The sequence below is a fragment of the Thunnus albacares genome, chromosome 6 (assembly GCF_914725855.1).
Source record: "Thunnus albacares chromosome 6, fThuAlb1.1, whole genome shotgun sequence".
NCBI lineage: Eukaryota > Metazoa > Chordata > Actinopteri > Scombriformes > Scombridae > Thunnus > Thunnus albacares.
In genome coordinates this window covers 11,448,992-11,476,252 of record NC_058111.1, presented here as the reverse complement: position 1 = coordinate 11,476,252, position 27,261 = coordinate 11,448,992, and the positions used below count along the sequence as shown (strand labels likewise).

The following is a 27,261-nucleotide window of genomic DNA, read 5'->3' as shown; positions in this document are numbered from 1 at the left end:
CACTCATTTGGGTTCCTGTGAACATAGGCATTGTGGGTAATGTGAGAGTGGACAAACTAGCCAAACAAGCTGTTAAAAAAATAAAACAAAACATAGACACTCCAGTTAAACTTTCAAAAGCAGAGGGAAAGGGTTTTGCATGGAAAAAAAAACCAATAAAGAGTGGCAGCAGCACTGTGATCAGGAGATAAGAGGAAGACAACTACATGCAATACAAAATAGAGTAGATATTAAGAGAAATAGGGGAGGATATAGAAAAATTACCAAATTACTAAGAAGGACATGATGGAGGGACTGAAAAGATCAGGGCTAACAGGGGCAGGAAGTGCCTGGTCAGCTGCTTTCTTATCAAACAGGATTGATAGGAAAAATCTGACAAACCGGACACTGTAGGAGTTAACTAAGTCCAGAAGATGGCGGTAATGCAACACCAAGGATGCAAGCTGCCGTTAAAACCCAGAGAAGAAAAAGAAGCAAAGGAACCTTTGACCAGTGAGAGGAACATTTTATTGTGCGGACCGACATGGCAGCGCTCCGGAGGTGGGCGGGTTGCCTCAATTTCTTAAGGTACTACAGTAAGATAACGTTATATTGGTAAAGTTTGTAATTTCTTTTAAGCATGGTATACTACGCTAACTGTGTCGTAAGAATGAAATGTCACAGTCGACTTTAACATTGATGAATGAGGATGTTTTGTTCGATATCAGTACTAGCAACGATAACCGGAAGTTGTCAGTGCACACCTTAAACCTACCTTTTTACTGTCTAAAATGATCAATATGTACACGTTTTCTGGATTGTAGAGCATCACACAGATATGCAAGACGAAAAGTAAATTACGGCACAGTTGAATATATTTTGAAGCTAACCTCCGTTGTTAGTTAGCGAGCACAGACAGCAGTTCAGAGCTGTAATATAAAATCTCTGGATTTAACATGTCGTAGTCTTGTCAAAAACTAATTATAAACACGTTTTTATAGGTAACGCTTAACTTCAAAGGCTCCTTAATTTCATATTAATTTCCTGAAAGTTTTCTGACTAATTTACAGGTATTTAACAATTATTTTTAGGACATTTTACAGAAAGTTTGGTGCAATTTGGTACAAATTATAATAAACAAACAAACAACAGTGTTTAGTTGGTTTAGTTGGTAAGTACAAACTCATATTTGGGTTCATACGTAGTTGTTAATTTGCATAAATTCTTAACAAATTAGACTCGCAACAATTCTTTAACAGACAGAAATTACTTAGTTTTCTGTGTGTAGTTTTATGTCAAACAATATATTAGCATATTAGATTATTCCTTTAAAACTCTGTAAGAGACATCCTAATATGCTTATATATTGAGTCTAATTTATTAAGAATTTTTTCAAACTACATATGAACCCAAATTTAATGAGTGGGCACTTAACAACTAAACCAACTTAACACTTTTTTGTTTTTTTCTCATAATTTCTACCAAATTGCACCACACTTACTGTAAAATTTCCTAAAAAAAATAATAGTTTGGTTTTGTTGGTAAGTGCCAACTCATTATATTTGTATTCATTTGTAGTTATTAATGTGCAAAAATTCTTAATAAATTAGACTCTCGTTATATTAGCATATTAGCATGTAATAAGAAAGAGTGTAATATGCTAATCTATGTAAATCTAATTTATTAAGAATTTATGCAAATTAACAACTACAAATGAACACAAATATAATGAGTTTGTACTTAAAAACTAAACCAACTTAATACTTTTTTTCCCTGTTTTTTTTCTTATAATTTGTACCAAATTGCACCAAAAGTCCTAAAAACGTATTGTTAAATACCTGCAAATTACTCAGAAAATTTCCAGGAAATTAGTGTAAAATTAAGGGACCTGTAAATAAAGTTGTACCCTGTTTATTGTCTACAGGAGTTCTTCTCGTGTCCTGTTCAGCAGCAGGAAACCTGCAGTCCACAAACTGGGAAAATGGACAAATATTCTGTACACCAGTATAGCATCTCTAACCGTGGGCGGTGGGCTCTGTGCTGTCCCTTTCACACAGGTAATGCATATAATAAATAACCGAAGCGTTCTGTATAACTAATGTGTATTGTGAAACTGTTTATTCATACATTCTGTTTCTTTGGCAGGTGGATAATCTTTCTCATGATTCTCTTATCAGACGAGCAGCCTCTCTGGTTACAGGCAGTTCGAGCACTTTTCTCTCTCAGACCACCTTAGCACTCATAGATGCCATCACAGAGTATTCAAAGGTAAGTTTTCATCTTGTGTTAAACATTTTCCCTAGATACTAGGATTACCATATGCAGATTCAAGAAGTTTATTTGCCAAGTACTGCATGTATAGTAAACAATCTCATCCATTAATCCTCCACACAATCTGCTAAAATTTACACAATGTGACGTGTTGACACTGAGCTGTACACAGCAAGAAGTAATGGAGGATGTCTTGAATGTTATTAGATTAAATATGTATAAAACTGGGCCAGTGGTGCTTGTGGCAGCTCGATTTTTTTAAATCTATTGGAAAAAGTAAATGAGCTGTCATGGCTTCTTGGCAAATATGGTGATTTTTCTTGTTTTATGAGAGTAAGTGTACTCAAATAAATGCCACAGGAGGTGTATTTGCTGTTTGAAACTTTCAGTTCTGCCTTTAAAGCAGGAGCAGGTAGAGGTGTTATGAAACAACAGTTGTATCCACAAGGCTGACGGTGCATAAACTGTTTGCAAGAGAGAACTTAAACACATACCAGAACCTAATCCTCTCAAAGTCATGTAAACAACTTCAGTTTCCTTTAATTTCCTAGCTCCTGATGATGTTTATCAAGCAAAAGCAAAAGTCTGTCCATGTTCTGGTGCTGCAGAATGTAGTGTAGAGACGAGTTGATGGAAATGTTGGCACCGTATGTAAACCACAGTGAAAGCTGTTACAGATCTGTCACAGTCATGTCTCTTTAAAGGCCCAAATCACACAAAACATGTAATTTTGTTCCCACTTAACTTAAGTGATAGACATGAAGACAATTTTGGTTTTTATTGGGCATGACTTTAAAATCTCCATTTCTTAGATTTCTGCTGCCACTGCAATACAAAAGATGTGAACATTTTATTTGTGGTGCTCAGAGCATAAAAAACATTTCATTCCAGGATCATCAGCGATAATCTACAGACCTCAGTGAACAGTTCTCAGCTTTTTTTTTTCTCTTAAGTTTCATATTATGCTTTGAAAATTGTCCATCCCCCAGAAAATCACCCTCTATGCTGCTCTGCCTCCATAGTTCATAATTTTAAATGTGAATGACTGCATATGTTCTCCCTCTGTTTCCTAACAGGCTGTGCACACACTCGTTGCTCTCCAAAGACGCTATGTAGCCTCCCTGGGAAAACTGACTGCAGCAGAGGAGGATTCCATCTGGCAAGTGATCATTGGCCAGCGAGCGGAGGTTAGTTTGTGTTGTCATGTTTGGAGAAAGGTTGTTTGAAACAAACCTGAACTTAGCAATCAATTTTTGTGCTCATGTACTTATCGCCACACCATAAATATGACAGCGGACCTGCAGCAGAGCTGTTTGTGTTTTATGTTATTCTCTCTGTCCTGACAGGTTAGTGACAGACAAGATGAATGCAGGCGTTTCGAGTCAACCTGGGTCAACGCCGTCAAGTTGTGTGAAACAGCAGCTGAGGCTGCGTACACGTCAGGTGCGCAAAAAGAAAATGTCTGCATGTTATACGGCTGTGTGATTGAATGGTTCTGGATGTCATGGTTGAAGGGTGGAGGCAGGTTTTCTCAGGGCTCTTGTTATGATGAATTAAAGCATGTGGCTGTGTATAATCTCCTCAAAGCTTTATACACTACTGCTTGCGCCTGTTCCTATTCAGCTGCTGTCAGTATTACACTTTGGACAGTGTACGGATCATTTGCTGTCACTCGGTAGGGCTTTGTGTAAAACAAAACGGAGATGACGGACAGGAGTGCCTGCGTCTAATGTCTGAACTTGAGGTGGTGTTATGTCAACCCTTAAACTTTCTCAGCAGTTTGACAAAAAAATGTGTGTTTGTACGTGTGTGTTCCCAGGAGCTGAGCAGGCGTCCATCACGGTGCAGACAAACATTCAGGTGGCCCAATCCCAGGTGGAAGAAGCACGGAAACTCTCACAAGACGCAGATAAGAAGTTGGCTGAGACTAAAGTGATGGAGGTTGAACGGATGTCTCAACACGCTGCCTCCTTAGAGAGTAATAATGATGAGGAAGACGTGCCTGAGGCATATCTCCGAGAGGACTGAAACAAATACCCAGAGGTATCAGAAGATAGGGGAAAGCCTAAAAATTGTTTATATGCCTTCAAAGTAATATGACTTTCACCAACCACTACCACAACAACCATGACATCTGAGTACGTTTCTATCACCTCTACAATGTCTGCAACATACTACATGTCTCATTCTTAGATTTTGTTCAAATTTATATGTTCACATCAAATAATGCAGACACATCTCTTTATTTCAGCACTTTGTTTGGTTTTGATGTTTTGAATTGAATGGTAATCAACTCTCTGCAGCATAGAAGACTGTGTTGTATATGTATTGTGTTTTGACTTGACCAGCATCAGACTCAATTGTGTTTATGTTTTATCAAAGTTGATTATAATAAAGGAAAGGTATTGATCGAATGCACAAAACTTTATTTTTGGTTGTCTGTTTGCACAATACCACCAGAAAATGAAATGTAGCTTGCTCAGGCTAGTCTTTTATAACATCAAGTGGGTGTAAATGACTGAAAAACATTTTTAACCGATGCTAAAAATAGATGCAAAACAATGTTTCCATTTCATAAGGTTGCCAAAGGATGAGTTTGAAAACAGCATATCTCAGATTTGTTTGGATTTAATTGTTGGTGTGATCGGATATCGTACATGAGAGGTGTTTGTGCCAACTATGTGAACAGAACGTCCTCTGTGGTCATCTTGGAAAACGCTCTGTTTGCTGAAGTGACCAGAATCTGCTTCGTAAATAGCGTAAAACCCGGAGACACCACACAGTTGGCTAAATAACTCTGTAATTGTGAAATTCGATCATTCAGTTGGAGGTACCACATTCATTTTTGCATGTTACTGTTAGTGTTATTGAACGAATTCCCCAATGATTCCCACTCACATCTTCTGAGCATATCTTTGCAGGTGGTGTTGTTTTACTTGTTGTTTGTATCTCTCTTTTTCACTCAACAACTCTACCTTCACTGCAAATTACCCGTACCCTGACTGCCTTCTGTAGAGCTTTTAGACTGTTTCTCACTCCCCCTGTCATCACATCATCTACAGCGTCACCTCTTTCCACACTATGACAGAAGAGAAAACAAAGCTGTCTGCTGTTTGTTTAAAAAGAAAACTGGTTGGATCATGATGTTTTTATGAGACAAATATGAGGAAAACAAGAATATATTTTATAAATTTGGATAGTTTTCTATTTAAAGGACTTCACACAGACAGGAAATCACTTAGTTATTCTGTTATAACTTGCCTGGTTTTGTTTGCTTTATTCCAGCAGATGGCGATATAAATACATTGCAACACATTTTTAATTTGTATCACTTCAGTTGGATTCCTTGCATTTGCACTTTCATATCTAAACTGTCCATCTCTTTTTTTTATTCCAACAGATCTGATCCATACTATTTTGTTTGGCGATTGTGATTAAATTGAAACCCTACATTGTTGGAGATCTCTTAATGAGACTATATTGTAAACTTACATTAACATGTAGTCCATTTATGCCAGTTTGCTCTCACCTATGTGCTTTCCTTCACAGTAAATTGTACACTGATAAAGTATTTGAGAAAGTTGAACATGCACACCTAACCTACAAGTCTATTCCAAATCTACACAGTGTAGAATCGTATCCTTTAGTAGTGTAAATATGCGAGGTGACAGGTAAGCTGCTTTAATTGTCTTCACGTATGCCTTCCAAAGGTCACTGTGCACTGCAGAGGGTCATTTCAGACAGAGCTCATTATGGGGAAGACCTATGTGGAGCTGCAAACACAATAGTGTAGTGTCAGCAGCAAGGTGACCTCTCCTTGCTCTAGATGGTCAAGCCTTGGCAGGAGATGAGACCATGAGTGTGGCGATGGGAGGGGGGAGGGAGGGAGGTTTGAGGTGTGCAAGGACTGGCTCATCAGTGTGACTAGAGAGGAATGTTGTGTTTAACAAAGGCTGTTTTCACAGACTGTAAAACCAAATGTCCCAGACAGTCTGTGTGGATGTGCACCCACTGGTCACAGGGGAGGTGGTGCCAGTGCAGCATTGCCTGCCTGGAAGAAAACGTAATAATGCTTACAGGGAAGTATTTTTGCAGCATAAACCCTCAATGAGGTAACCACAATTACAAAGGTCATGGGCCATAAATGCTCATAAACTATTTAGTGCTACTGAGGGGGTTTGAGTATTTATGCAGCATTTATGCAGCTCAACTATCTATGCCAATGGTGTGAAAAAGTTGAACTGAAGCTGCTTCACCCAAATTGGTGGCATTATCAACACATTAAATGTTTTGTGGAAGAAAATAAGATGTGATTTATCATGTCATAAATACATGAGCCTCCTCGTTGCACTGACTTTTCTGTTGCGATGCAAAGTGCCCAGGAGGGGAGATTGATTGGTGAAAAGGGCAGCACTTTCACCTGGGGATTTATAGCTCTTTGAGGATATAAATAAACCACCAGAGGGTATAAAGGCAGGGGGTATAGTGTGGTGACACATCATGGGTCATGCTTTAATCACAGTGAAGCTGAGCTGTAGCGCTGGAGAGGGAGCAGGTTCAATTTTGAAGGAGATGGAAGAGCCCTGCAGAGTTCATGTCCCCTGATGAGGACTCAGAGCTAATACAGGCTATGAAGACGTCACAGAAGAATGAAATAGGTATCTCAGCATGAGCGTACCATATTGAAACAAGCATTTTTTTGCTTATCTTCAGTGAATAAATATGATGTCTAAAACTGCTGAGGGAGCAAGTTTGTCTGTTCAAGGTACAGTACAGTGCATGATAATAACACTGTGCTGCACACAACGCTGGATTCCTGAATGTGTCAGTCTAAAAGCTGTAATTATCTCAAAGAAGATGAACAATGCAAGAAAGAGTTTCATTACCACATTGTTTTAGGACAGTATAGTCACAGTGTTCCTGTTCTGAAGCTGGTGAGAAAACACATTTTCAAACACGGAAATCAATGATGCTTTGGTTGCATGTGACTTCTTTGTCCTTCAGCAGCTGTTTTCCTGGAGTTTATATTAACTTTCACATTCACTTCCTTGTTTTCACCACACTTTTATAACACTGGTTACCATCATCACAGACTGTCATCATCATGTTAGTTGTCTGCTCATTTAGGTAGACTTAGGTCTGTTTAGTGGTTTCTTCCAATTGACGATAAATATGCCTATTATGTCTTAATAGGCTCAAAAAACGTGTATAATTCTATATTTTTACTCTACTTAGCATGACGTGATAATAGCTGTGGCTTTAAATGGTAGCCGCATTCTAATCGATTGAACCTGCTATGGGAGTCTGCAAGCTCTTCCAAATGTGTAGACTGAAAAACAACAGTTATATCAGCAAACAATTAGAAAACTGCACATGAAACAATATAAAGTAGGGTGGGTTAAGTGGTTTGAGAGATGACAGTGTAACCACAGTGTGACAGTTGCAAGTCTCCTCACAAAAACCCAAGAGGCCTGCCGAAAACAGATAAAGGTTCAGTGTCTCACTCAAGGAGACTTCATCTGTTCAGTCACTGCCATGAAGAAGATAATCATGATTAAAACATTTATTTGTACAGTTAATGGTTTCAGTTTAGTATGCTGGATCTTAAAAGTGTTTCTTGGGAATAAAAGGATCCTCTACTTATCCACACAATGTTAGACTTTTCTATAATCCCCATGTAAATAATTAACAGCTATCCACTTATGTACTCAGTCCTCTCAAGGGTCAGATTAACCCTGTAAGGGCCTGGGGCAAAAATGAGCCGTGGGCTCCTACTGACCCCCTTATTTCTCTCACTTTCTGCATATTGTGTCTGTATAAGTAACTAGTAATTAATTTGCAGGAATCTGATTAAGCACAATTTTATTTAAGGATATGCATAATGTATTGTAAGTGCAATATAAACTGAAATAATAAAAGTATACACTGATCTGAACATTAAAACCACATGCCTAATATTGTGAAGGTACACCTCGTGCCACATGCCTAATATTGTGTAGGTACCCCTTGTGCCACCAAAACAGCTCTGACCCGTCGAGGCATGGACTCCACAAGACCTCTGAAGGTGTCCTCTGGTATCTGGCACCAAGATGTTAGCAGCAGGTCCTTTAGGTCCTGTAAGTTGTGAGGTGGGGCCTCCATGGATTGGACTTGTTTTTCCAGCACATCCCACAGATGCTTGATTGGATTGAGATCTGGGGAATTTGGAGGCCAAGGCAACACTTTCAACTCTTTGTCATGTTCCTCAAACCATTCCTGATCAATTTTTGCAGTGTGGCAGGGTGCATTATCCTGTTGAAAGAGTCCACTGCCATCAGGGAATACCTTTGCCATGAAGAGGTGTACTTGGTCTGCAACACTGTTTAGGTAGGTGGTACGTGTCAAAGTAACATCCACATGAATGCCAGGACCCAAGGTTTCCCCGCAGAACATTGCCCAGAGCATCACACTGCCTCCGCTGGCTTTCCTTCTTCCCAGAGTGTATCCTGGTGCCATCTCTTCCCCGGGTAAACAACACTCAGGCACCCGGCTGTCCACATGATGTAAAAGAAACTTTGATTCATCAGACCAGGCGATCTTCCTCCATTTTGCCATGGTCCAGTTCTGATGCTCACATGCCCATTGTGGGCAATTTCAGCAGTGGACAGGGGTCAGCATGGGCACTTCAGCAAATTGTGCTACAGTACCTCTTCTGTGTGATCAGACCAGAGAGGCTAGCCTTTGTTCCCCATGCGCATCAATGAGCCTTGGGCACCCATGACCCTGTTGCCAGTTCACTGGTTGTCCTTCCTTGGACCAGTTTTGATAGGTACAAACCACCGCATTCCAGGAACACCCCACAAGACCTGCAGTTTTGGAGATGCTCTGATCCAGTCGTCTAGCCATCACAATTCAGGCCATGTCAAAGTCACTCAGATCCTTACACTTTCCCATTTTTCCTGTTTCCAACACATCAACTTCAAGAATTGACAGTTCACTTGCTGCCTAATATATCCCACTCCTTGACAGGTGCCATCATAATGAGATAATCAATGTTATTCACTTCACCTGTCAGTGGTTAATGATAATCCAGCCTTGGTCCTACTTAACAGCAAAAGTCCTCTCAAATATTTTCAGGAAGCAATATGCATGAGGATCCAGTATGTGAATCTATTTAAGCAATCTCTATTTCTTCAACTTCCTCTTTTTTACTGCCCTACTTCTTCCACTTTATGTAGCATCACTACTGTTACTACTTCAACAGATGTACCGCTAAGTTACCATCACTGGTGGAAGAAGTATTCAGATGCTTTACTTAAGTCAAAGTACCAATACAGCACTGTAAAAATACTCCATTACAAGTAAAAGTCCTGCATGAAAAACCCTACTTAAGTAAAAGTACATAAGTATTAGCAGCAAAGTGTACTTAAAGTATTAAAATAAAAGTACTCCTTTGTATTATTATATATGACATCATTAGATAACTAACACTAAAGCATCAGTGTGTAAGCAGCATGTTACTGTTGTAGCTGCTGGAGGTGGAGCTAGTTTGAACTACTTATACAGTTGGCTAATTCAGTCAAGTGGTTTCCAACCTAGGGGCTAGGCCCCTCCAAAGGGTCACCGGATATAGATGAGGGGTCGTGAGATGATTAATGGGAGAGGAAAGAAGAAAAAACAAAGTTCTGATACACAAATCTGTTTTCAGGTTTTGGAATTTTTCTCTGATCTTTGAGTTTTGGTGAAATATGGGATCATTGGAACATTTATTGAAATGAAATCATGTGAGAAGTTCAGAGGGAAAAATCACTATTTGGTGGAGCTGTCACAGACATCTGAAATGTGACCTCGACTACACACTGCTTTTTGTAAGATATTAAGAGCCAAAAAGGCTGGAAACCACTGGTTTAATCTTTAACAATGTGTTGTATTTTAAAAGCTTGTTATATTATTCATTGTGTCAAATCTCCATCTGAAAGGGAACTTAAAGCTGTCAAATAAATGTAGTGGAGTAGAAAGTACAATATTTCCCTCTGAAATGTAGTGGAGTGGAAGTATAAAGTAGCATCAAAAGGAAATACTCAAATAAAGTACAAGTACCCCAAAATTGTACATTAGCAAAGTGAGAATTGGGAATGATTGGGACGTGTGCGTGCGTGCGTGCGTGCGTAGGCTGCGTGTGTGTCTGTTTGTTGTCTTGCAGGAGTGGTACAGCCCACGCGGATCGGTCGCTATGGAGAGCAGCTCCACCAGAAGCACGAGCCAGCAGCCAGCAGAGAGAGCAGGGACGGATCCGACAGTGCCAAAGCGCACACAGACAGAAAGGAATCATGGAGAAAAGATCACCGCTCAGGAGGACTTTGCCATCAAACGGACTGCGACTTTTAACATCACTTCTCACCTTATACGGACTTACCTGTGAGTTATGGGTTTCTTTGTCATTTCGCACACACTTCTTTTTTTTGAGGCCATTCAAAGAAGTTGCGGCGGAGCTGCTCGCAGTGCTGTCCACCGTTAGTCACCGATACAATACGGCCAAAACCGGCTAGTCCTTGCTTTATTGAAGTGGGATATGTTCCGATGAAAGCCGGCTAGCTTTGTTTAAGCTAACGGTTCTTGCCTTTGGACAGTTATCCTAACATTACGTCGTTAGGAAAGTAGCTGCTGGCGTCGGTTCACCGTTAGCTAAACCTCGCTCGCCTTTCCCATTTGACTTCAACTCCTTTAACGTCACCAACAATAGTTAATGTTAATGTCTCTACAACAGAGAGAAACTGCTTATTACACACAAGCTAACTCAATGAAATGTTCAGCCCAAATGACTACACGGGACAGGAGATAACTTTAAGCGCGGCACTGATTAGTTGGTAATTATGCGCACATTTTCTAGCTAACATTACTTCCAGTGTGTCACATCATAGCTAACATTACTCAGAGAGTGAAGGGGAAATACCGTCTGGTTTCTCCCACTCATATGGCCAGCGACTCATTGAGAGGCACCAGTGATTCGTGGTGTACCAAAATAGAAACGAGAAAGGGCATTCTGGGTGTCTTATGGTTCTTTTGTGAAAAGTTTGCCAAGTGGTTGGTTACAGATGGGGGGGGGGATAAACGTTATGTGATACAGGAGAAGGGAGGCTGAGCAGGCTCCTGCGCTTTGGGCGTGAGGGGTGGCAGGGGAAATGAAGACATATTTCGAGGGAGGCACTGCAGTCGCAGAGTCTCTGGAAGTATTGACCTGCAGTTGGGCTGCATGCCAGCCGGAGCCCCTTGCAGTCTTCACACCGACCCGAGTGGTGCAGCTGGAGAGCTTTGCTGTATCCCTATACTGAGCTGGGATTACAATAGATGACAGGCCTGCAAAGACAAAAGAAGAGACAGATGGATAGAAAAGTAAATACTGCCTAGGAATGCACCTTTTTTTTTACCTGAAGGTCAATTAAAAACTTTTCAGATTTGCAGTAGCAGTTTCTAAAAAAAAAAGGAGCATAAACATTTTCCATATAACAAATACAGAAAGCCTATACTAATAGGGCTGCAATTAATAGTTAATTGTATAATCTTCTGATTATTTACTTGATTAATCGATTAATTGCGTGGTCTATAAAACATCAGAAAACGATGTTTCCTCAGAGGCCGAGGTGATGCCTTCAAATGCCTTATTTTGTCTGATCTACAGTCCAAAACCCAAAGATATTCACTTTATAATCAAAGAAGAACTAAGGTAACTAGTAAACATTCACATTTGAGAACAAGAACTATGTGATTTTTTTACATTTTAACACAAAAAAAGGACCACAGATTTTCTGTTGATCAGATTCCTGATTACTAAAGTAGTGCTGAAAGTGTAGTGGAGCTTGTGTAGCACAGTCTATACTGGATTTTTGTGGCCAATATCAACATTTGACAGTCCAGTGACGATATATCTTCTGATCTCCATATTTTTCATATAAACACAATCAAACATTTTTTTTTTCTACAGAATTGTAACCAAGATATTTATTATCAGACACATCTTGCGCTGCTATTTCCTGAAATTTATCAGTCAACATGCAGTATATGTCCATAACATCTGTGATATATTGGCCACGTTAATTTCTGGAGCTGGCTTTAGTCTGTCGTATCTCTACTGCTGCCGCTGGTGTCATCTCTGTATTGCTTAACACACACACACACACACACACACACACACACACACACACACACACACACACACACACACACTCACACACACACACACGCACTTGCATACTTTTGCACAGCTGTCTTCACATCATACTTTTCAGTCTGTAACCACAAAACACTGGTTCATAAATCAACACAGAGAACTGATAAACAATGCACTCTTGTAAACTAAGCTGATTAGCTTCCAAACATGTGCTGTTCGGTGCCATGTGTATGCAGGTTCACATTCAGACCAATTACCTCAACAACCAAATTCACAGATTATTAATACAGAGGACAAACTAACCAGCAGAATCGCCAGGTGTTGTGTTTGGAACAAAAATCTGTGCAGTTTTTTTTTTATCCGTCAGTAGCATATGGTTGGAGCCCATGCGGCCTGGGCGTTCTGTTGTGTGTTTAGCGTAACACAGATGTTTTTAGTGACTTAGGACATAGTGACACAAACAGTTTTGATGTCAGTTTTCTTGACTGTGTCATTTTCTGATGCCCTGTAGTGTAGACAGGGGTTGTGAGGAGGGGATTCATTTAAGGCGTGGCTATGGGCTGTGAGGTCTGTAATTGAAGACCATAGTTTTGTGGTTTCTTCTCTTGGGGTTGCATGATTCACAATCTAAATAAATAATGTAGTAATGGAGCCACCGAAATTACAGACTCAAAACAGAAATAGATTTGAAAAAGCAGTGCACTGACGGAGCAAAATTTGGTCCATATAGAGGTTAATGTGCTTCAGTGGTTATTAATTAGCAACAAGATGTAGTTTAAGAAAAAGTACGTTCGTCGTTGAAAATCCAAACAGTTACAGATTTGTCACTGTATGAGGAAGGGCAGATCAGGTCAGGCTACTCTTTGTGACCTTTTGTTTGGAGGAGGCGATCATTTAATGTTATTGTCAATTTGAACACAACATTTGTGTTATATACATGTATGTAGAGACATAAACTTGCTGTGATAATGAATTTTACTTGACTCACTTGATATTTTACCATGTTTTTTTCCAAATGATGATTGGATATTGTTAAACATAACTTAGAAAAGTATACTGACTTGTAATCCAGTGACAAAATACATCACCATATGGCAAACTTTGGGTGAGGGCTGGGGTTTATTATCCCCACTGGTTATTTGCTGTTGGAATTTTACGCAAGAATTGACTTAAATGTAAGTTTTTAGCATTTGGATGCACATCTGTGGGTCGCAGCTGTTACATTCATCCGATCCTCTTATTTGATCTCAAATCTCAGTTGTGAGGCAGCAGACTGAAAACCCCTCCACATTAAATGCATGCTGTGTTTTCCTTTTGAAGGAAAGCCATCAGCAGATGAGTGGGCTGCTTTATTGTGGGACATGGTGGCAGTGTGTGGGGTTCAGGGAGCAGGCTGTGGTCACCAGCTTCTGTTGACTCCACTCTTTGCTTCCTCTTCCCCCGACAGATGTGACTGTCAGAGGCTCTGTAGGGCGAGCTGTTCCCCGGTGGTCCATTAGTGAATTCAGAGCTGTAACTTCCAGTTTTGGCTTATCTCTGGACGTGGCTGTAACTGCAATAAATAAGAGGACAATAATGTCTGTGACACCGCAGTCAGTTGTAGATCACTTTCAGTTCACTGCTTTCAATAGGAATGAGCATCAATGACTGGTCCATTTAGGACCGTCTCCAGTAACCAGTTTCATAATTTAACTCACTTGTCTAGTTGCATTCAGGCTAATAAACAGAGATTTCTGAATGTGTTTATTGCTGTTCATAAAATGTGACAGATAAAATCTATTAAATTAGGAAGTGAAAATGCGTAATACTTTGTAACTGGGGGTTCTTATGTGAGTGGTCAAATTGAGCTTCAAGCTGTGCCTCAGATCATTATAATGAAACAGTGCGGTAGAGTGAACTATGGGAGATATGCCCTCTCAGTGCAGCTCCTGTCTTAAAAGAAAAAAAGTGCTTGGTGACTCCATGTGGATTGTAGAAAACATGTGGCCGTCTAAATTGCATTCTTATGAGTCCCACTGCAGTAATGGGCAGAGACTGAACTTTCATCTGTATTCTTACCATAAACATAAACCTTCACCTAATCTAACCCCAGTCAGCCGTAATCTTAACTAGATTTGCATAACTGCCAAGTATTTGCTGGTTGCAGCCTCTTAAATGTGAGGATTTGATTATTCGGCAGATTGATCAATAATCAAAGTAGGCGTTAGTCACAGCCCTTCTCTAAACTCTAATAGAGTCATTTCCAATTTTAAACCTTAACATCTCAAGGCCTTAACTGTATCTGAGACTGGTTCTTATTGTCAAGAAATCTCATGACAAGACTAAAACCAACAATGTATTGTTGGTTTTATTAAGGAGAATTGTCTGCGTAGCCAAAGCCTGATAGAGTTTATTCCTAGGTGCCACAGACCTCCATAGTTGTCTAGAAACTATTAAAAACACATCAGTGAGCCACACTGTTGTATTGTAGCCCACTGTTTTAGGAAATAACTTGGCTTTTTTTAAAAAACAAAAAAACCCTTTATATTTGTGATGCTGAGGGCCACATACAGGGTTGGGAAATTGGAAAGTATTGAGAGACAGACTAATGTATGTTGATTTTGGTCTTTGCATGGGATTTAATGACAATGACACAAATATAGAATCACGCTAGCCTTTGCCTTTAACCCAACCCATTCACAGTGCTTCTGGTAGTATCAATTATTTTGTGTCTACTTCCTCCCTAGGCCAACATTGAGAGTTGGCAGTCATTAGGACCACAGTGCATGGGTAATTAACCATTCAAAATTGGGAGGAAAAGGCAGAAAAATACATAGAGAATGCTAATATTAGCTATTTTTTCAATGTGCCTTAGCTTGTATGTCTTTACTGAGTAAATCTAGCATAGACAGGAACTGACTGTTTCAATCACTGAGTCATAGGAAACTGCGCTGTATAAATGGCTTCCAGATATTTCCATGGTTAATTACCTACTGTGAATGAACAGAGAGAAACCTTTAAAACCCTTTTTTGCCTGCTGTTTTCAGCAGTCAAGGTTTTCCCCTGAAAGAGCAGATCACAGTATGTGCCCGAGGTTAGGGTCACTTGGATACACTGTGGCTTCACAGTCTATATTAAAGAGGTATACATGCAGGATGTGCACAGTCAGCAGTTGAATACCCCAGGAGAAGTGCACCGGGGTTATGGGAAACAGGTGTGGCTGCTTTTCACCCTCCGAGCCTTATTTGTTTCACTCATTCAGCTGTCAGGTGGTTATAATGTTTGAGATGAGCACACAGTCAGTTGTATACATTGACACACCCCTACCACCCAAGTGGGAGATTATTTACACCCACCAGTCAAATACTGGGCCATGCTGACTGTAGTCTGTGGGGTATCAGTGGTGTTGTCTCATTTACCAATGACATGCAGTATGCTGTCACTGATGGAACAAATCTCTCATTGCTTTTGTCACACCTGCAACTTGGATACTTCATCTGCCCTCTGTGTCCAGCCTGGATGTGAAGCCATCTGAATTTGGTAGTGTGCTGTCAGTATTACACAAACCCACATCCTAGTTCTAAGCACTGTGTTTATTTAGTCTCCAAATCTGTGATATGTGTTTAGAACAAAAAGAGACTTTTGGCTCAAGATATTTGGGCAATTTCAGCAAAGTCAGTCAACCACAGTCATGGCTTTTGTTAATAACAGTTTTAATCTCTTCCTGCAAAGTTGATCTAGTCTTCGCTATTTGAGGGGAAGCTTCTGTTAAGGCTTATCAACAAATAACCATTTGTACACGCAACTGAATGAAGCAGTGGAAACACAGAAAGCATAGCATTTATTATCCCGAGATAACAGGTCCAAAACCATAACTGAGCAGGAAATGTTCACTGCATGCATTATTTACTATAATGGACTTGCTCATGAGTGACAGTCCAAAGCAGTCGAATCAGCCAGCCAATCTCTTGTTAGTGAGGGTGCAGTTCATTCCTGTATTTCAGTCAGGAACACTTACATCACTATATGCAGACTGTTTGTCTGTGACAAAGCTGTATTAGGATTTAAGGAGTGGTCCTTCATGCAATTTGTACCCTGGAAAAAAGGCTTGTCCCCTAACTTGGAGTTCCCTGATTTAGCTTGTTAGGCAGCTCTGGTCCTTGATGCAAATATATTGCAGTAATGTCTTGAATAGGACTTTGTACAACTATATCCCTGCATGTATTCAGCCAAATTATCCTATATTGCCCTTCCATCCTTGCTACACCTCACATGTCCACATTACCCCCACCCATACTTAAGTTTCCATGCTTCTGTTTTAGTTGCTGATGCTCTCTTTATTTTCAAATAGACTGTAAAGCTGAATACACTACCCATTTTTGATTAGTTATTAGTTACAGTTTAGTATTGATGAAAGAAGATAAAACATACAGTCTGCTATCTTTTTTAACAGCTTAGCTGCTCTGTCACACTTTGGAGTCATAGATTACTGCTCACTGCTGACAAACATGATAGTTCAATGTGGTTGCTATTTTTGCCTCTACTTGGATTGTGAAAAGGATCATAACAAAACAAGTGGCCAGTTCTATTTAGGGTGGAAAAACAATGTTGGAATATCAGATATTGCATGGATTGCATTGCATCTTATAGCCCAGAGCTGTTAGACCAACAATAAATGGGGTACAACTGCCTTTTATGTTCTCAGAATATTGGTCTTTTAAATCCAAGTGAGCTTCATATTATGGGAACACCATGTCAAATCAGACATGTAACCTAAGTCTCAGAAAAATACACTTGGATGTTTTTTTTGCTGGCTTTTTTAGTCTTTTAGCAAATTGAATCTCTGTGGACATTGTAGATTTAGAAAGGGATGGACTTCTCTCATTTCTGGCCAGTATATATCACTAAGACAGACCTGACTTCCTTTTGACATTTTGTCAATGTTCTTCCTTTGAATAAAGTTGAGAGATACAGTAGTTGCACAGGATGTAGGGCGTAAAATGTCATCATAGAGGAGTGGGCTAAAGGTTTCGCCTGGTATGTTGTCAAATATATGTACCTGTGGCTTTCTTTGAGGTCACTATAGATGTCAGCTGTGATATTTTTATTTAAACTATGTGTCCCAAGTGACCTGTGCACCAAATCTCTTTGCTCCCACTGTTCAGAGTGGGTGGTAAGTGTAAATCAAGAGTGCCACTTTAATCTGTTGCAGAAACAGGGTGAGAGTTGGTGCCGGGAAAAGTGGGTGTGCCAGGAAAATGAACTTCCCTCTGACCAGGATAATGCTGGTGGAATGCCACACTAACCAAACTACTGTTTTTATTGACCACTGGATACACACAGCACAGAGGTTTTTGTTGGGCTGCTTTACTTCCTCCCCTGTCGTGAAGTGGTGATTGCTGACATGTGCAGTGGTGTTGATTGCTTGAGAAAGCCCAAAGCACATTACTCAATCAATATCGCATCCATATTCTATGGAAGGAGCTGCTTCGAACCTCGAAACGGTTTGGCAAATCCAAAAACAAAAATATCAGTAAAACAGCAAAGCCTAACTAAGATTAATTCAAATAGTATCTATAACCTATATCAAAACATATAACTCCCTATTCTAACTCTATATTGCTGCTTGTGTTTTTTACAGGTTATGTGGCCTTTATTCCCCAAATCCATGTATATTAGTTATTTTAACAATATATAGTATTAAATAAACACAAGCAAGTGAATTTGAATTTGCACAAATAATGTCACTTAAACCTGCATTGCACCTACTCCCTTCTGTCACTATTCAACCTATGTGCTGACAAATTTCAAAGCACTAGCAGCAGTTTCCCCTATATTTGTGTGCCGCTGCAGAATTATGAGCACTGCTGCTAAAATTTCAAACGATCATTAATATCAATGAGCTGTGAAAAGACTGTGAACTATGTACTTCTGAATTGTGGAGTTAGACCATTAAACTGCTTGTCACCATTTCTGTGTACAGGATTTTTTGGACGGGCCTGAAATGGTGGATCCATGACATAGAGGGGTAACTAGCCCTACCCCTCCCCTAACACTATATAATAACTAGAGCACCTTAGCATCAGCTGGGTGTGGAGTCTGTTGTTTGCTAATGGCAGCATGCAATTCTTTCATTGCAGGCTTAGCATTAGCATCCGGGGGGATGTATGCTGCAGTCGAAACAGTAGATGTAAACTCTCTGCGCAGATAGAAAGGTCTACAGTTAACTGTGAGATATTCTAGTTTAGCAGAGCAGTGCCTCTTGATAATTGCATTGTCTGTGCATCGAGCGTTGTTGACATAAATGCACAGTCCCCCACATCCCTCTGGTCTTACCAGGGTCATTAACTGTTATATCTGCCCTGAGGATGTAGCATGTTTCCGTAAAAATCATGACGATGCAGTCCATAATCCTTTTATGAGGGGTGATCTGCATTGGCAGTTCATGCATGTTGTTCACCGGAGACCATACATTGGCGAGGGAAATGCTGGGTAGGGATAGCCGATGAGGAGTTAGTCTTTTCATAGCCCTTAGCACTCCTCTCTTGCTCCGTTTGTTTACACTCTGTCCTGGCCGGCGTAGCCGGGTTGATAGCCGCCAGTGTCATGGTAGTAGCTGTTAGTGGTGAATGGGGCCATTTTCGGTCAATGATAGTGCTCAAGGTGTCATTTCAAACCCAGCTGAAGCATCTGTTGACAAGCAGAGTCAGTATTAAAGCTCCAGTTCACCCAGAGGATATATCCATGCCTGCTGCTGGTGCAGCACTGCTGCAGGAGCCACGCTTATGTGGCTGCCACTCTGTTCAGTGTCACCTTCGCTGCCTCTGCGTCTGCGTTGCAGACGCTACTCCGGTGCTTTTGGTACTCCTGTGGCTGCTACATTCAGCCCCTCGCCAGCGCTTCTCAGTGAAGAAGTAATGTTGTTATTGAACTTCATTGAAAAAAACGACAATTTAACATAATAATGATGGATCGCATGTTAACTACTCATATAAGTTACATTTTTACTGAAGTAAGTCCACATTTACCTACAAAATATGTGCTGAATTAAACATTACTTTACTAGCATTACTTTATTTTTGAAATATCATCCATGTTGCTTGTCTTACACAACAAACAAGGCCTATTTTAAATTTTATATTTTTTAAGGGAGTTCGGCATGAGCATTTGTCAGAGGCTCAGGCTGTTCAGAATACTGCTTGTTTTTCCACGATTTTGAAACTTATTTTATATTCTGCAATCTTTTTTAATCAATCAAATTTGGCTGGGTGGTTAATAAGACATTTTTCTGTGGTGTGAAAAACTCAGAACACATTTATTATTGCTTTACATAGACTTTAAGGAATAGGGCAGTGCATAATGAGTGCGTATTGTGTGTGTGGTTGAGCGAGTGGAGACAGCGTGCGGCAGAAAAGTGACGGTGAATACGAGCAGATCAGAGGAAAAGGTTAATAGTAAGTTGCCAGTCTGGCACTAAATGTACAGTACAGGCTACAGTGTATCAGTTAATAAATGCTACAGGTCCTCAAAATGAAGAAAAGTCACATCTGTTGTTTCCCCAACTGCTGGAAGACTGAAGGGGGTTAGCCTAAACTGACCAGGCTCACTTACGGTGACTGACCTTTAAGGTGGACCAGCTATTCTCATTTTAGTGTCAATCTCAGCCACTCCTAAACAGAGAAGTGCTGAACTGCTGAGTCTCTCCAGAGTTTTGCCCCCCCCCCACCCTCCCCCCGCTTCTCAACACTGCTGCCCCAAAGCAGTCAACCAAGAGAAAGCGAAAGAGAAAACATTGACTAGACATAGCAAATAGAGTTGCTTTTTTCTTGTATCAATAAAAAGGGCGATAAATACGTTCAAATAGAGTTTTTTTTAACTGACGATTGTTCACTCGTAGTCTGTCATACTTGTCCTGCTGGATATAATGGTGTGGTTATATAAAATTTTGTTGTTCACCACCCATGAGTACCATTAGCTTCGTCTCTTTTACACCAATAATATAAAAGACATCTATGTTAGTTCCAGATAATAAATATGCAGTATGTGTAGCCTACATGTGATAGTCACTGACACACTGTAAATCCTTGAAAAATACATGTTGTTGGCAGATAAAGGCGTCATGCAAGAAATCTAAAATTGGACAATCATGGGAATCATTTTAAAGAAAAACAGTCTCGTTCCCTCTGGGGTCTCTGTGGCATGTGGGAAACTATGTTTCCATTATGTTAGATCAGCCTAATGAAAGTACAGTAGCCCATTTAGACTCAGTCAAGGGCAGTGGAGTCTGTGATTAGTAGAGAGCCCTTCCTCTCTTGTCTGCAAAGTCCCACCCACCCCCACCCCCACCCCCACCCAACATGGGCCAGATCTATTTCTGTCCTAATGAAAGAAAATTATGTTTAGGTTTATAAGATTTTATATCAGAAAATTACAGTATTTTCCAAACTAAGTTGTTTGAATTTGGTGAATCAGCCTGTGCTTAAGCACAATGTATCATTCTGAAATGGCATCTGGTTCATAAGTGTGTTTATATTGCACATTTCTGGGTGTACACTTGATCATTGTTAAGGAGACTGCATTTCTCTGCTCTCTCCCAAAATGTTTGGGAGCACAGTTGTGTAGGACATGTTGGTGGGTGGTGTCTTTTCAGGAGGGATGGAACTGCAGTGAGGCAAAGTCAAGCAAATGTTCAACAGTTAATCTTTTATTATGAGGCTGTTGTAGAGACTTAGACTTTCATGTCAGCACCAGATGGCCTGTCAGTGCTGCCTTTGTTTGGCTTGACAGTAGATTTTAGGAGATGCTGTGAATAATTTACTGAAATTAATTAAACAAGGCTAACTGGTTTATATAGGAAATGTCTTAACAATTTGTGGCTGTCAACTTTTTTTAGACAAGAAAAGGAGTTTCTGAGAACACTCGGCCACCTAAAAAAAAGTACAAGAGTGGTTTGCAGCACTTCCGCAGTGCAATTTTCAACAACACTGTGGTGTGATGTCAGTTGTTGTGCACTCTCTATTAGCAATAACGTGTCAGGGATGTCATACACTTAAGCTCTAATTGAGAAAGACTATCAAGGCAGATTGAAAAATGCCTTTTCTTGCCTCCTGTAACAGCCTGTGCCTTTTGCAAATGGTCTCTGCTATTCCATAATTGCATGTTTTCTCACACATAGCCTAATCTACCTGCGTGGAAAAACAAAATAACTGCCATCTTTCAGTCCATAGCATTGTGTGCACATAACTAAAAATACCACAAACCCACACATCAAACAATAACAAGTCCCACACAATAAGGCGGGACGCTGTAGGAATGTTTGTGTTTCTTTGGTACACAGTGGCAGACATTGTCCTTCACAAGACCTACAACTGTAGCTGCAGTTGACTCTGAAGAGAGGTTGCAACCTATCCTGACGCTTTGTTTGTCAACAGTATTGATGTTTTTCTTTTAAGCACCGATCTTTAATCAAATGTGACTCGGACGAGAAGGGCACAGAAGTCCCCACCGCTATGGGGGAGGAAAGAGAAAAGGTTTTTGAAGAGGACAGTGACATGTGAATGAGGCCCGCCCGCCTCTTTTTAAAGGCCTGTCAGCCTGTGTTTGTCTCCACCATGAATTAGCCCACTGAAAAAACCTCACACCCTCACAGGATACAATGCTAGGAAGGAAGGGGGTAGATTAGAGTTGGTGTAGAGACTAATGTTTTTGTCACACTGCACAAATATTCCTTACGATAAAGACGTGCTATAAAACATAAACCACTTAGCCTATCCTGTCTTTAACTGATCGGGTCAGAGTTATAGGCCTCACAATAGTGCAAAGGCTGTGTTACGCATATAGGCATTGTGTGATTTGTTTTTTTTTTCCTCTCTAGGTGGTAACAATACCAAACAAATGGCTTTACGTTGCCTATTGACTCCATTGAGTTTGCAGTGTTTAAAGGCACAGATGACTCAGAAAAAGTAGGAAGGTCAATCTCCATTGCTTTTCTCTAACTTACTTACTCTTTAACTATTTTTTTTGCTTTTCTTCTTGGAGAGCTTGGACCAGGTCAGGATTTGTTGATGTTGTTGTTTTGGGCTCTTAAATTCCATTGAATAATTGATTATTTTACGACTAAATCACTTCATCAGTCATTTATTGGATTCAGTTTGGGTGCTGTTCTGTGTGAGGTTGGCAGAGTTTTTCAGATGATAAAAACGGTTTGTTATCCAGCACAGAAAGTGTGTTAATGGACGTTTTGAAATGTGACCTTGACAATCAGATGGAAGTTTAATAGTCAGCTAATGTTGCCATTGGGCCACACTGAACTAAGGGACTTTAGTGCCTGGAAGGAGTGTGAATTGCTGAACTCATTAAACAGTGATGAGACACTGCCCTTCAGCCCGGACCTACCTCCTACACACATTTGAAAATTACTGAAGCGAGAAAGAGTGTTAAGTCTAGGCTAGCACTTTGGAGAGTGACAGAAACAGCCAGACCCACCCTAAACTTTTTGCCCACTACCTGTAAATCTTCAGTATGATGTCACTAAACAGGGCAGAGTCAGTTTTGCTGCAGTAGTTAAATGTTAACGAGGAGAGAGTGTTTAATGCCAAGTTTAATCCCCCAAAATTCTAGTTCAGTATAACTTGGATCTCATGTTTGTAGGTCTGGACATCCTTTCTGTCAGTAATAACATTGCATTCTCCAAAGTAAGTGGTTCGACGGGGCAAGAAACTTTAACAATCAGATGATGATTCAGGATTTAAATAAACCACCTGGTTAACCAAACTTATTTGGGAGATAAAACAAAGGTGGATGGTAAAATAGTGACCCAAACCTTCTGTTGTAATCATCCATCCCAGTTTATGGACCCGATTCCTGGTTCAACTTTGACCTACTGCACTTATGTAGTTCTGCATAGTACACCCAGTTTTCCTGTGCAATGAGGGGTAATAATCAACATTACGAGTGTGCTAACTTGGCTTAGATAATCTTGCTAAACTGTTGGCTTGTTGACAACCTGTCTGATCATATTTTGTGCCCGGTTGGACTTGGTTGTAGCTTTGTTGCTGCGTTCCCAGATCTCAACCATTGCTTTAGTAAGTGCAATGTTATCATAACTAATAGAGACGATAGCCAAAGATATAAAAAGCAGAAACTTTCAAGTCTGTGTAAACAGAACAATCTGTCAGACTCATTGCCTGTCATGTACTCATAGGAATTTGTAAAAATGATAGTTCACACAGTTTCTCCTCCGTCCACCTCATCCCTGAATTTCCTCTCAATAGCTGCCCTATTTCTTGCTTTGTGTCCTCATTCATTTCTGAATGCTGAGCATTCAGCGTTTCCTCTTGCTGTAGTCCTAAACCACACTCCCTGCTGCACAGATCTCATGTCTGCATTCTTCTCCTGTGAGGTCTTTAGATCAGTCCCTCATGAGTGCTGTTTGACATGATAATCTATGCATGGAGTTTGTCTACATGAACATGACATATTGTCTATTTTGTTGCTGCTTATGAATGTTTCTGGCCTCGGATCCCTCTTGTCTCACGCAGTTCTGACATGCATTGCAGGCTTCACTGAAAGGATCTCCAGCCAGGAGACAGCCTCCTCTGGGAGGTCAGGGCTGAAGCTAGGTCAGGTCTGAGTAGGTGGAGATTTTGGCTCATCAAGCGGCCTACGTGGAGTGTTTAAGCTAGTTGCCAGGCAAAGAGGAAGGTTTTGATTTAGCATTGCGTCTTTCGAGCAGCTTGTCGCAATTAGTGATGTCAGGAGGGAGAGAAACAAATATGAAGCATTTCTTCAAAGGGCAGGCATATCCTTCCCATGAGTTCATTCTTTCCTTGGGTTTCTCAAGGAAAAAGGGGCAAAAGTGCAGCCTACTCCTCTTCAGTCTAGTTAACTTTTGCAGGCAAGGGCAGTTCCTGTTCTTTGGGGCAGGGTGTCACATTTTGAGTCAACTAAATGGGTTGCAGAACATTAAAACAGTGACGCAGCATAACCGAAATATAGTTTTTCCTGTGAATCGCATTAAAATTCTGAACATTGTTGGTTTGCTGGTTAAGACGGATAACCAGTAATGAAACTAATGACGGTCTTGAGCTCTGCAGCTGTATGCCTATTTCCTTGATGAAACAGCATGACAGCTTTTTCTAACACACTGTTTACATTTCATTTGCCTGCAGTATTTTAGGTAATATTTCACGCTGCTCTAGTTTGCGAGCGCTGGCCGTGTTCTTCATGGTCTCTGCTAGCGGTGCCAAGTTTCCCCACTCTCCTCCTGGCTGTAGGTATCCCATGCAGAGGCCATCTGTCTCGCCTCCTCCCCTAACGGTAAGGGTGGAGCCCACTTTAAGCACTCCCCCCTTTCTCTCCCTGCTTTCCTACTTAGTCCCAAATGCTCACTGTAAAACAAACAGAACATAGCACGGATGGAGTCCAGTTTCTTCGTATGCTTTGACAGGCCTGAAAGCTGACACAGTGAGATAGACAAACTACGTACGGTAGCAGTTGGAGTGTCGTGTCAGGTAGCTGCAGTATGTGGAGCATGTTCGGAAGAGGCCTGGTCTGAGACACGTGTCTGCAATCTGCATGCATCAACACAATGTCATGCATGCCAAGCATGTTAGTTTATTACACAGGCAACCGGTGCTGCATGAGGATTTGTATCAGTCATCTACTGCAGATATATTATTCTTGCATCTGTATTCTTGTACCAATTATATACATACAGTCTGTTTGTAAATATTTACCTCACAGTCAAGCTTTTGTCACTATGGTATAATTTTGTTATATTTTGTCAAGTAGAACAACCAAGGTGCACTGGTGAGGTGACAACAAACAGCTGTCATGTCAACTCAGATTGCTGTGAAGTAGAGAATGCGTAACGTACACAGCTCTGACCCTGATTCTCCCCCACACCAGTGCACCCAGAGGACTCTGGCAGACGCAATGCAAACACTGGGCAACACATGCACTGCAAAGTGCATTATAGCAGTGTGAGGGTTTTTTTAGACCAGCTCATGAATCAACAGTGGGGGAAAAAAAGATGTAAACGGATCCCTAAATTATTGTGGAGAGATGCGACTTTTCCAAGTGAATGGCATATAAGGCAGCCCGAATTAAATGCTTTAGGTTAATAGGTTAAAAGCCTAAATACAGTGCAGATTAGTTTAAACAGTAAGTCAAGAAATACAAGGAAAATATTTTGAAAATGTGGGTCAGGCTCAGCAGAGGAAAAAACAAACAGGAAAGCCCGAGCAGGGTTTCCGCCAGCGTATTGCGAGCCCGGTGGGCCGCTGGGCCTAAGTTGACTCCCAGCTGGGCCGAAGCATCGGAGAATTCTTTTTTAAAATGCATTTTTAAGATGTTTATTAAAACTAAAATGTGTTAGCCAAGTTCCCCTATCTTGCTCGCCACCCAGCTGAGGTGAAGGGGGTTAGCCCTGAAGTTAACGACAACTTCGGGCCAGACTCGTGCTCTGCGCCCCCCTGTCCTGCCCCTTGGGTCTAACAAGTTTTCTGGCGGAAACCCTGCCCGAGTATTATAGCACAGCAGGAAACTTCACAACACAATGCAACATACATTTAGGATCCAACAGCCATTCAAACAAAATGCCTGACTCTTAGACATAAGATCACACACTTATTCCTTATTTTGGAAGAGAGAAACCGTGTGTGTGTGTGTGTGTGTGTGTGTGTGTGTGTGTGTGTGTGTGTGTGTGTGTGTGTGTGTGTGTGTGTGTGTGTAATCACTGAAATTACAGGGGACGTAATGGAGCACAAGGAGCCTCAGCCTCCTTGGCTGTATTCCTCACAAACCAAGATAGCATTGCTGTGGCTTACCGCTCGCATTCATGCCAAAGACTCAAAATATCAGCCAGAGGACCACTTTTATAAGCTTTACTCCATACACATCCGAGACTACGTACAAAGTGGAAATTTATGGCTCCCAAATATAGCTTACTCTTGACTGCAACCATGTCAAGAAAGCTGAGATGTATGGTTTGAATATTTTGAATGAAATCAGCCTTTTTACACGTTACCTATAAAATAAGCACTTTCACAAGGTTTAATGTGAATTTACTCTACAATTCAGTCTTGACCAGTGTTGTAAATCCTTGTATAGACTCTTTTTTTTAAGTGTTCAAGCGTTTCTATCAATGACTCATGTGTTATTGTGCTCACAAAAAAACCTGAGCCTATGATGGATTTTTTTATTCCATTCAGAGCTGCAGCCATAACCTGTAATTTAGGATTTATTTCAGGTTAGTTTTCCAAGATACTGTATTCATTCCCACAAAGCTGGTAATTTTTTTGCCATCAACTATAACATATAGTCCTCACATTATTAACATGAAATCACATCATCTTTAACGTGGATATCTTTCTCTTTATTTAAGTCGAAGCGTGATTGTTCGCTCGTGTCACGTGCTCATCTTGTCTTAGACTTCAGGACATTAATAATTTACAGCCATCAAAGGAGCCTTAAATGTACTAAACAGAGTTTACATGTTGCATTACTTAAAAATAACTCTATCATCCTCAAAAAAGAAGAAAAACTTGCGGTGGGCTTAAGTGAAATTAAGGGCCTCATAAAAAGAAGGAATAAAACCATCAAATTCCACGTTTTGTTTCATCTCGGTCCAGAGTTGTTTCTTTTCTTTCCTGCTTGAAAGGTGCTCTGATAATTAGCAAAAGGGACAGTCTGAGTGTCCTGCGGTGAATGTGTGTTGCTTATTAAGAGGGAAAGCAGAGTGGCACAGATGAAGTCTGGTCTTTTTTTCAACCCGAGGAATAAACGTGTCTGAAATAAATAATGGATGTTAGTGTGACTATGGGAGGACTAGTAATATTGACGATGAGTGAGGGGAATGAATTCATGACTGCAGCTTGTAGAAA

The 27,261-nt window shown here is 40.5% G+C and overlaps 2 protein-coding genes across 2 annotated transcripts in view; both read left to right on the top strand.

Annotated features, from left to right (window-relative positions):
- Positions 1-460: 460 nt before the first annotated feature.
- On the top strand, positions 461-4,668 carry LOC122984713 (diablo homolog, mitochondrial-like). Its single transcript, XM_044355317.1, has 6 exons — positions 461-567; positions 1,904-2,036; positions 2,125-2,247; positions 3,327-3,437; positions 3,597-3,693; positions 4,070-4,668. Exons 1-6 carry the CDS (start codon positions 524-526, stop codon positions 4,276-4,278), a joined length of 717 nt encoding a protein of 238 aa, XP_044211252.1. The 5' UTR covers positions 461-523; the 3' UTR covers positions 4,279-4,668.
- Positions 4,669-6,745: 2,077 nt separating this feature from the next.
- nectin3a (nectin cell adhesion molecule 3a) overlaps positions 6,746-27,261 on the top strand; it is a 37,533-nt gene continuing 17,017 nt past the window's right edge. The window contains exons 1-2 of the mRNA XM_044354130.1: positions 6,746-6,908; positions 10,402-10,647. Of these exons, the coding sequence (XP_044210065.1) occupies positions 6,845-6,908; positions 10,402-10,647 (310 nt within the window). The 5' untranslated portion in view covers positions 6,746-6,844. The remainder of the gene's footprint in view (positions 6,909-10,401; positions 10,648-27,261) is intronic.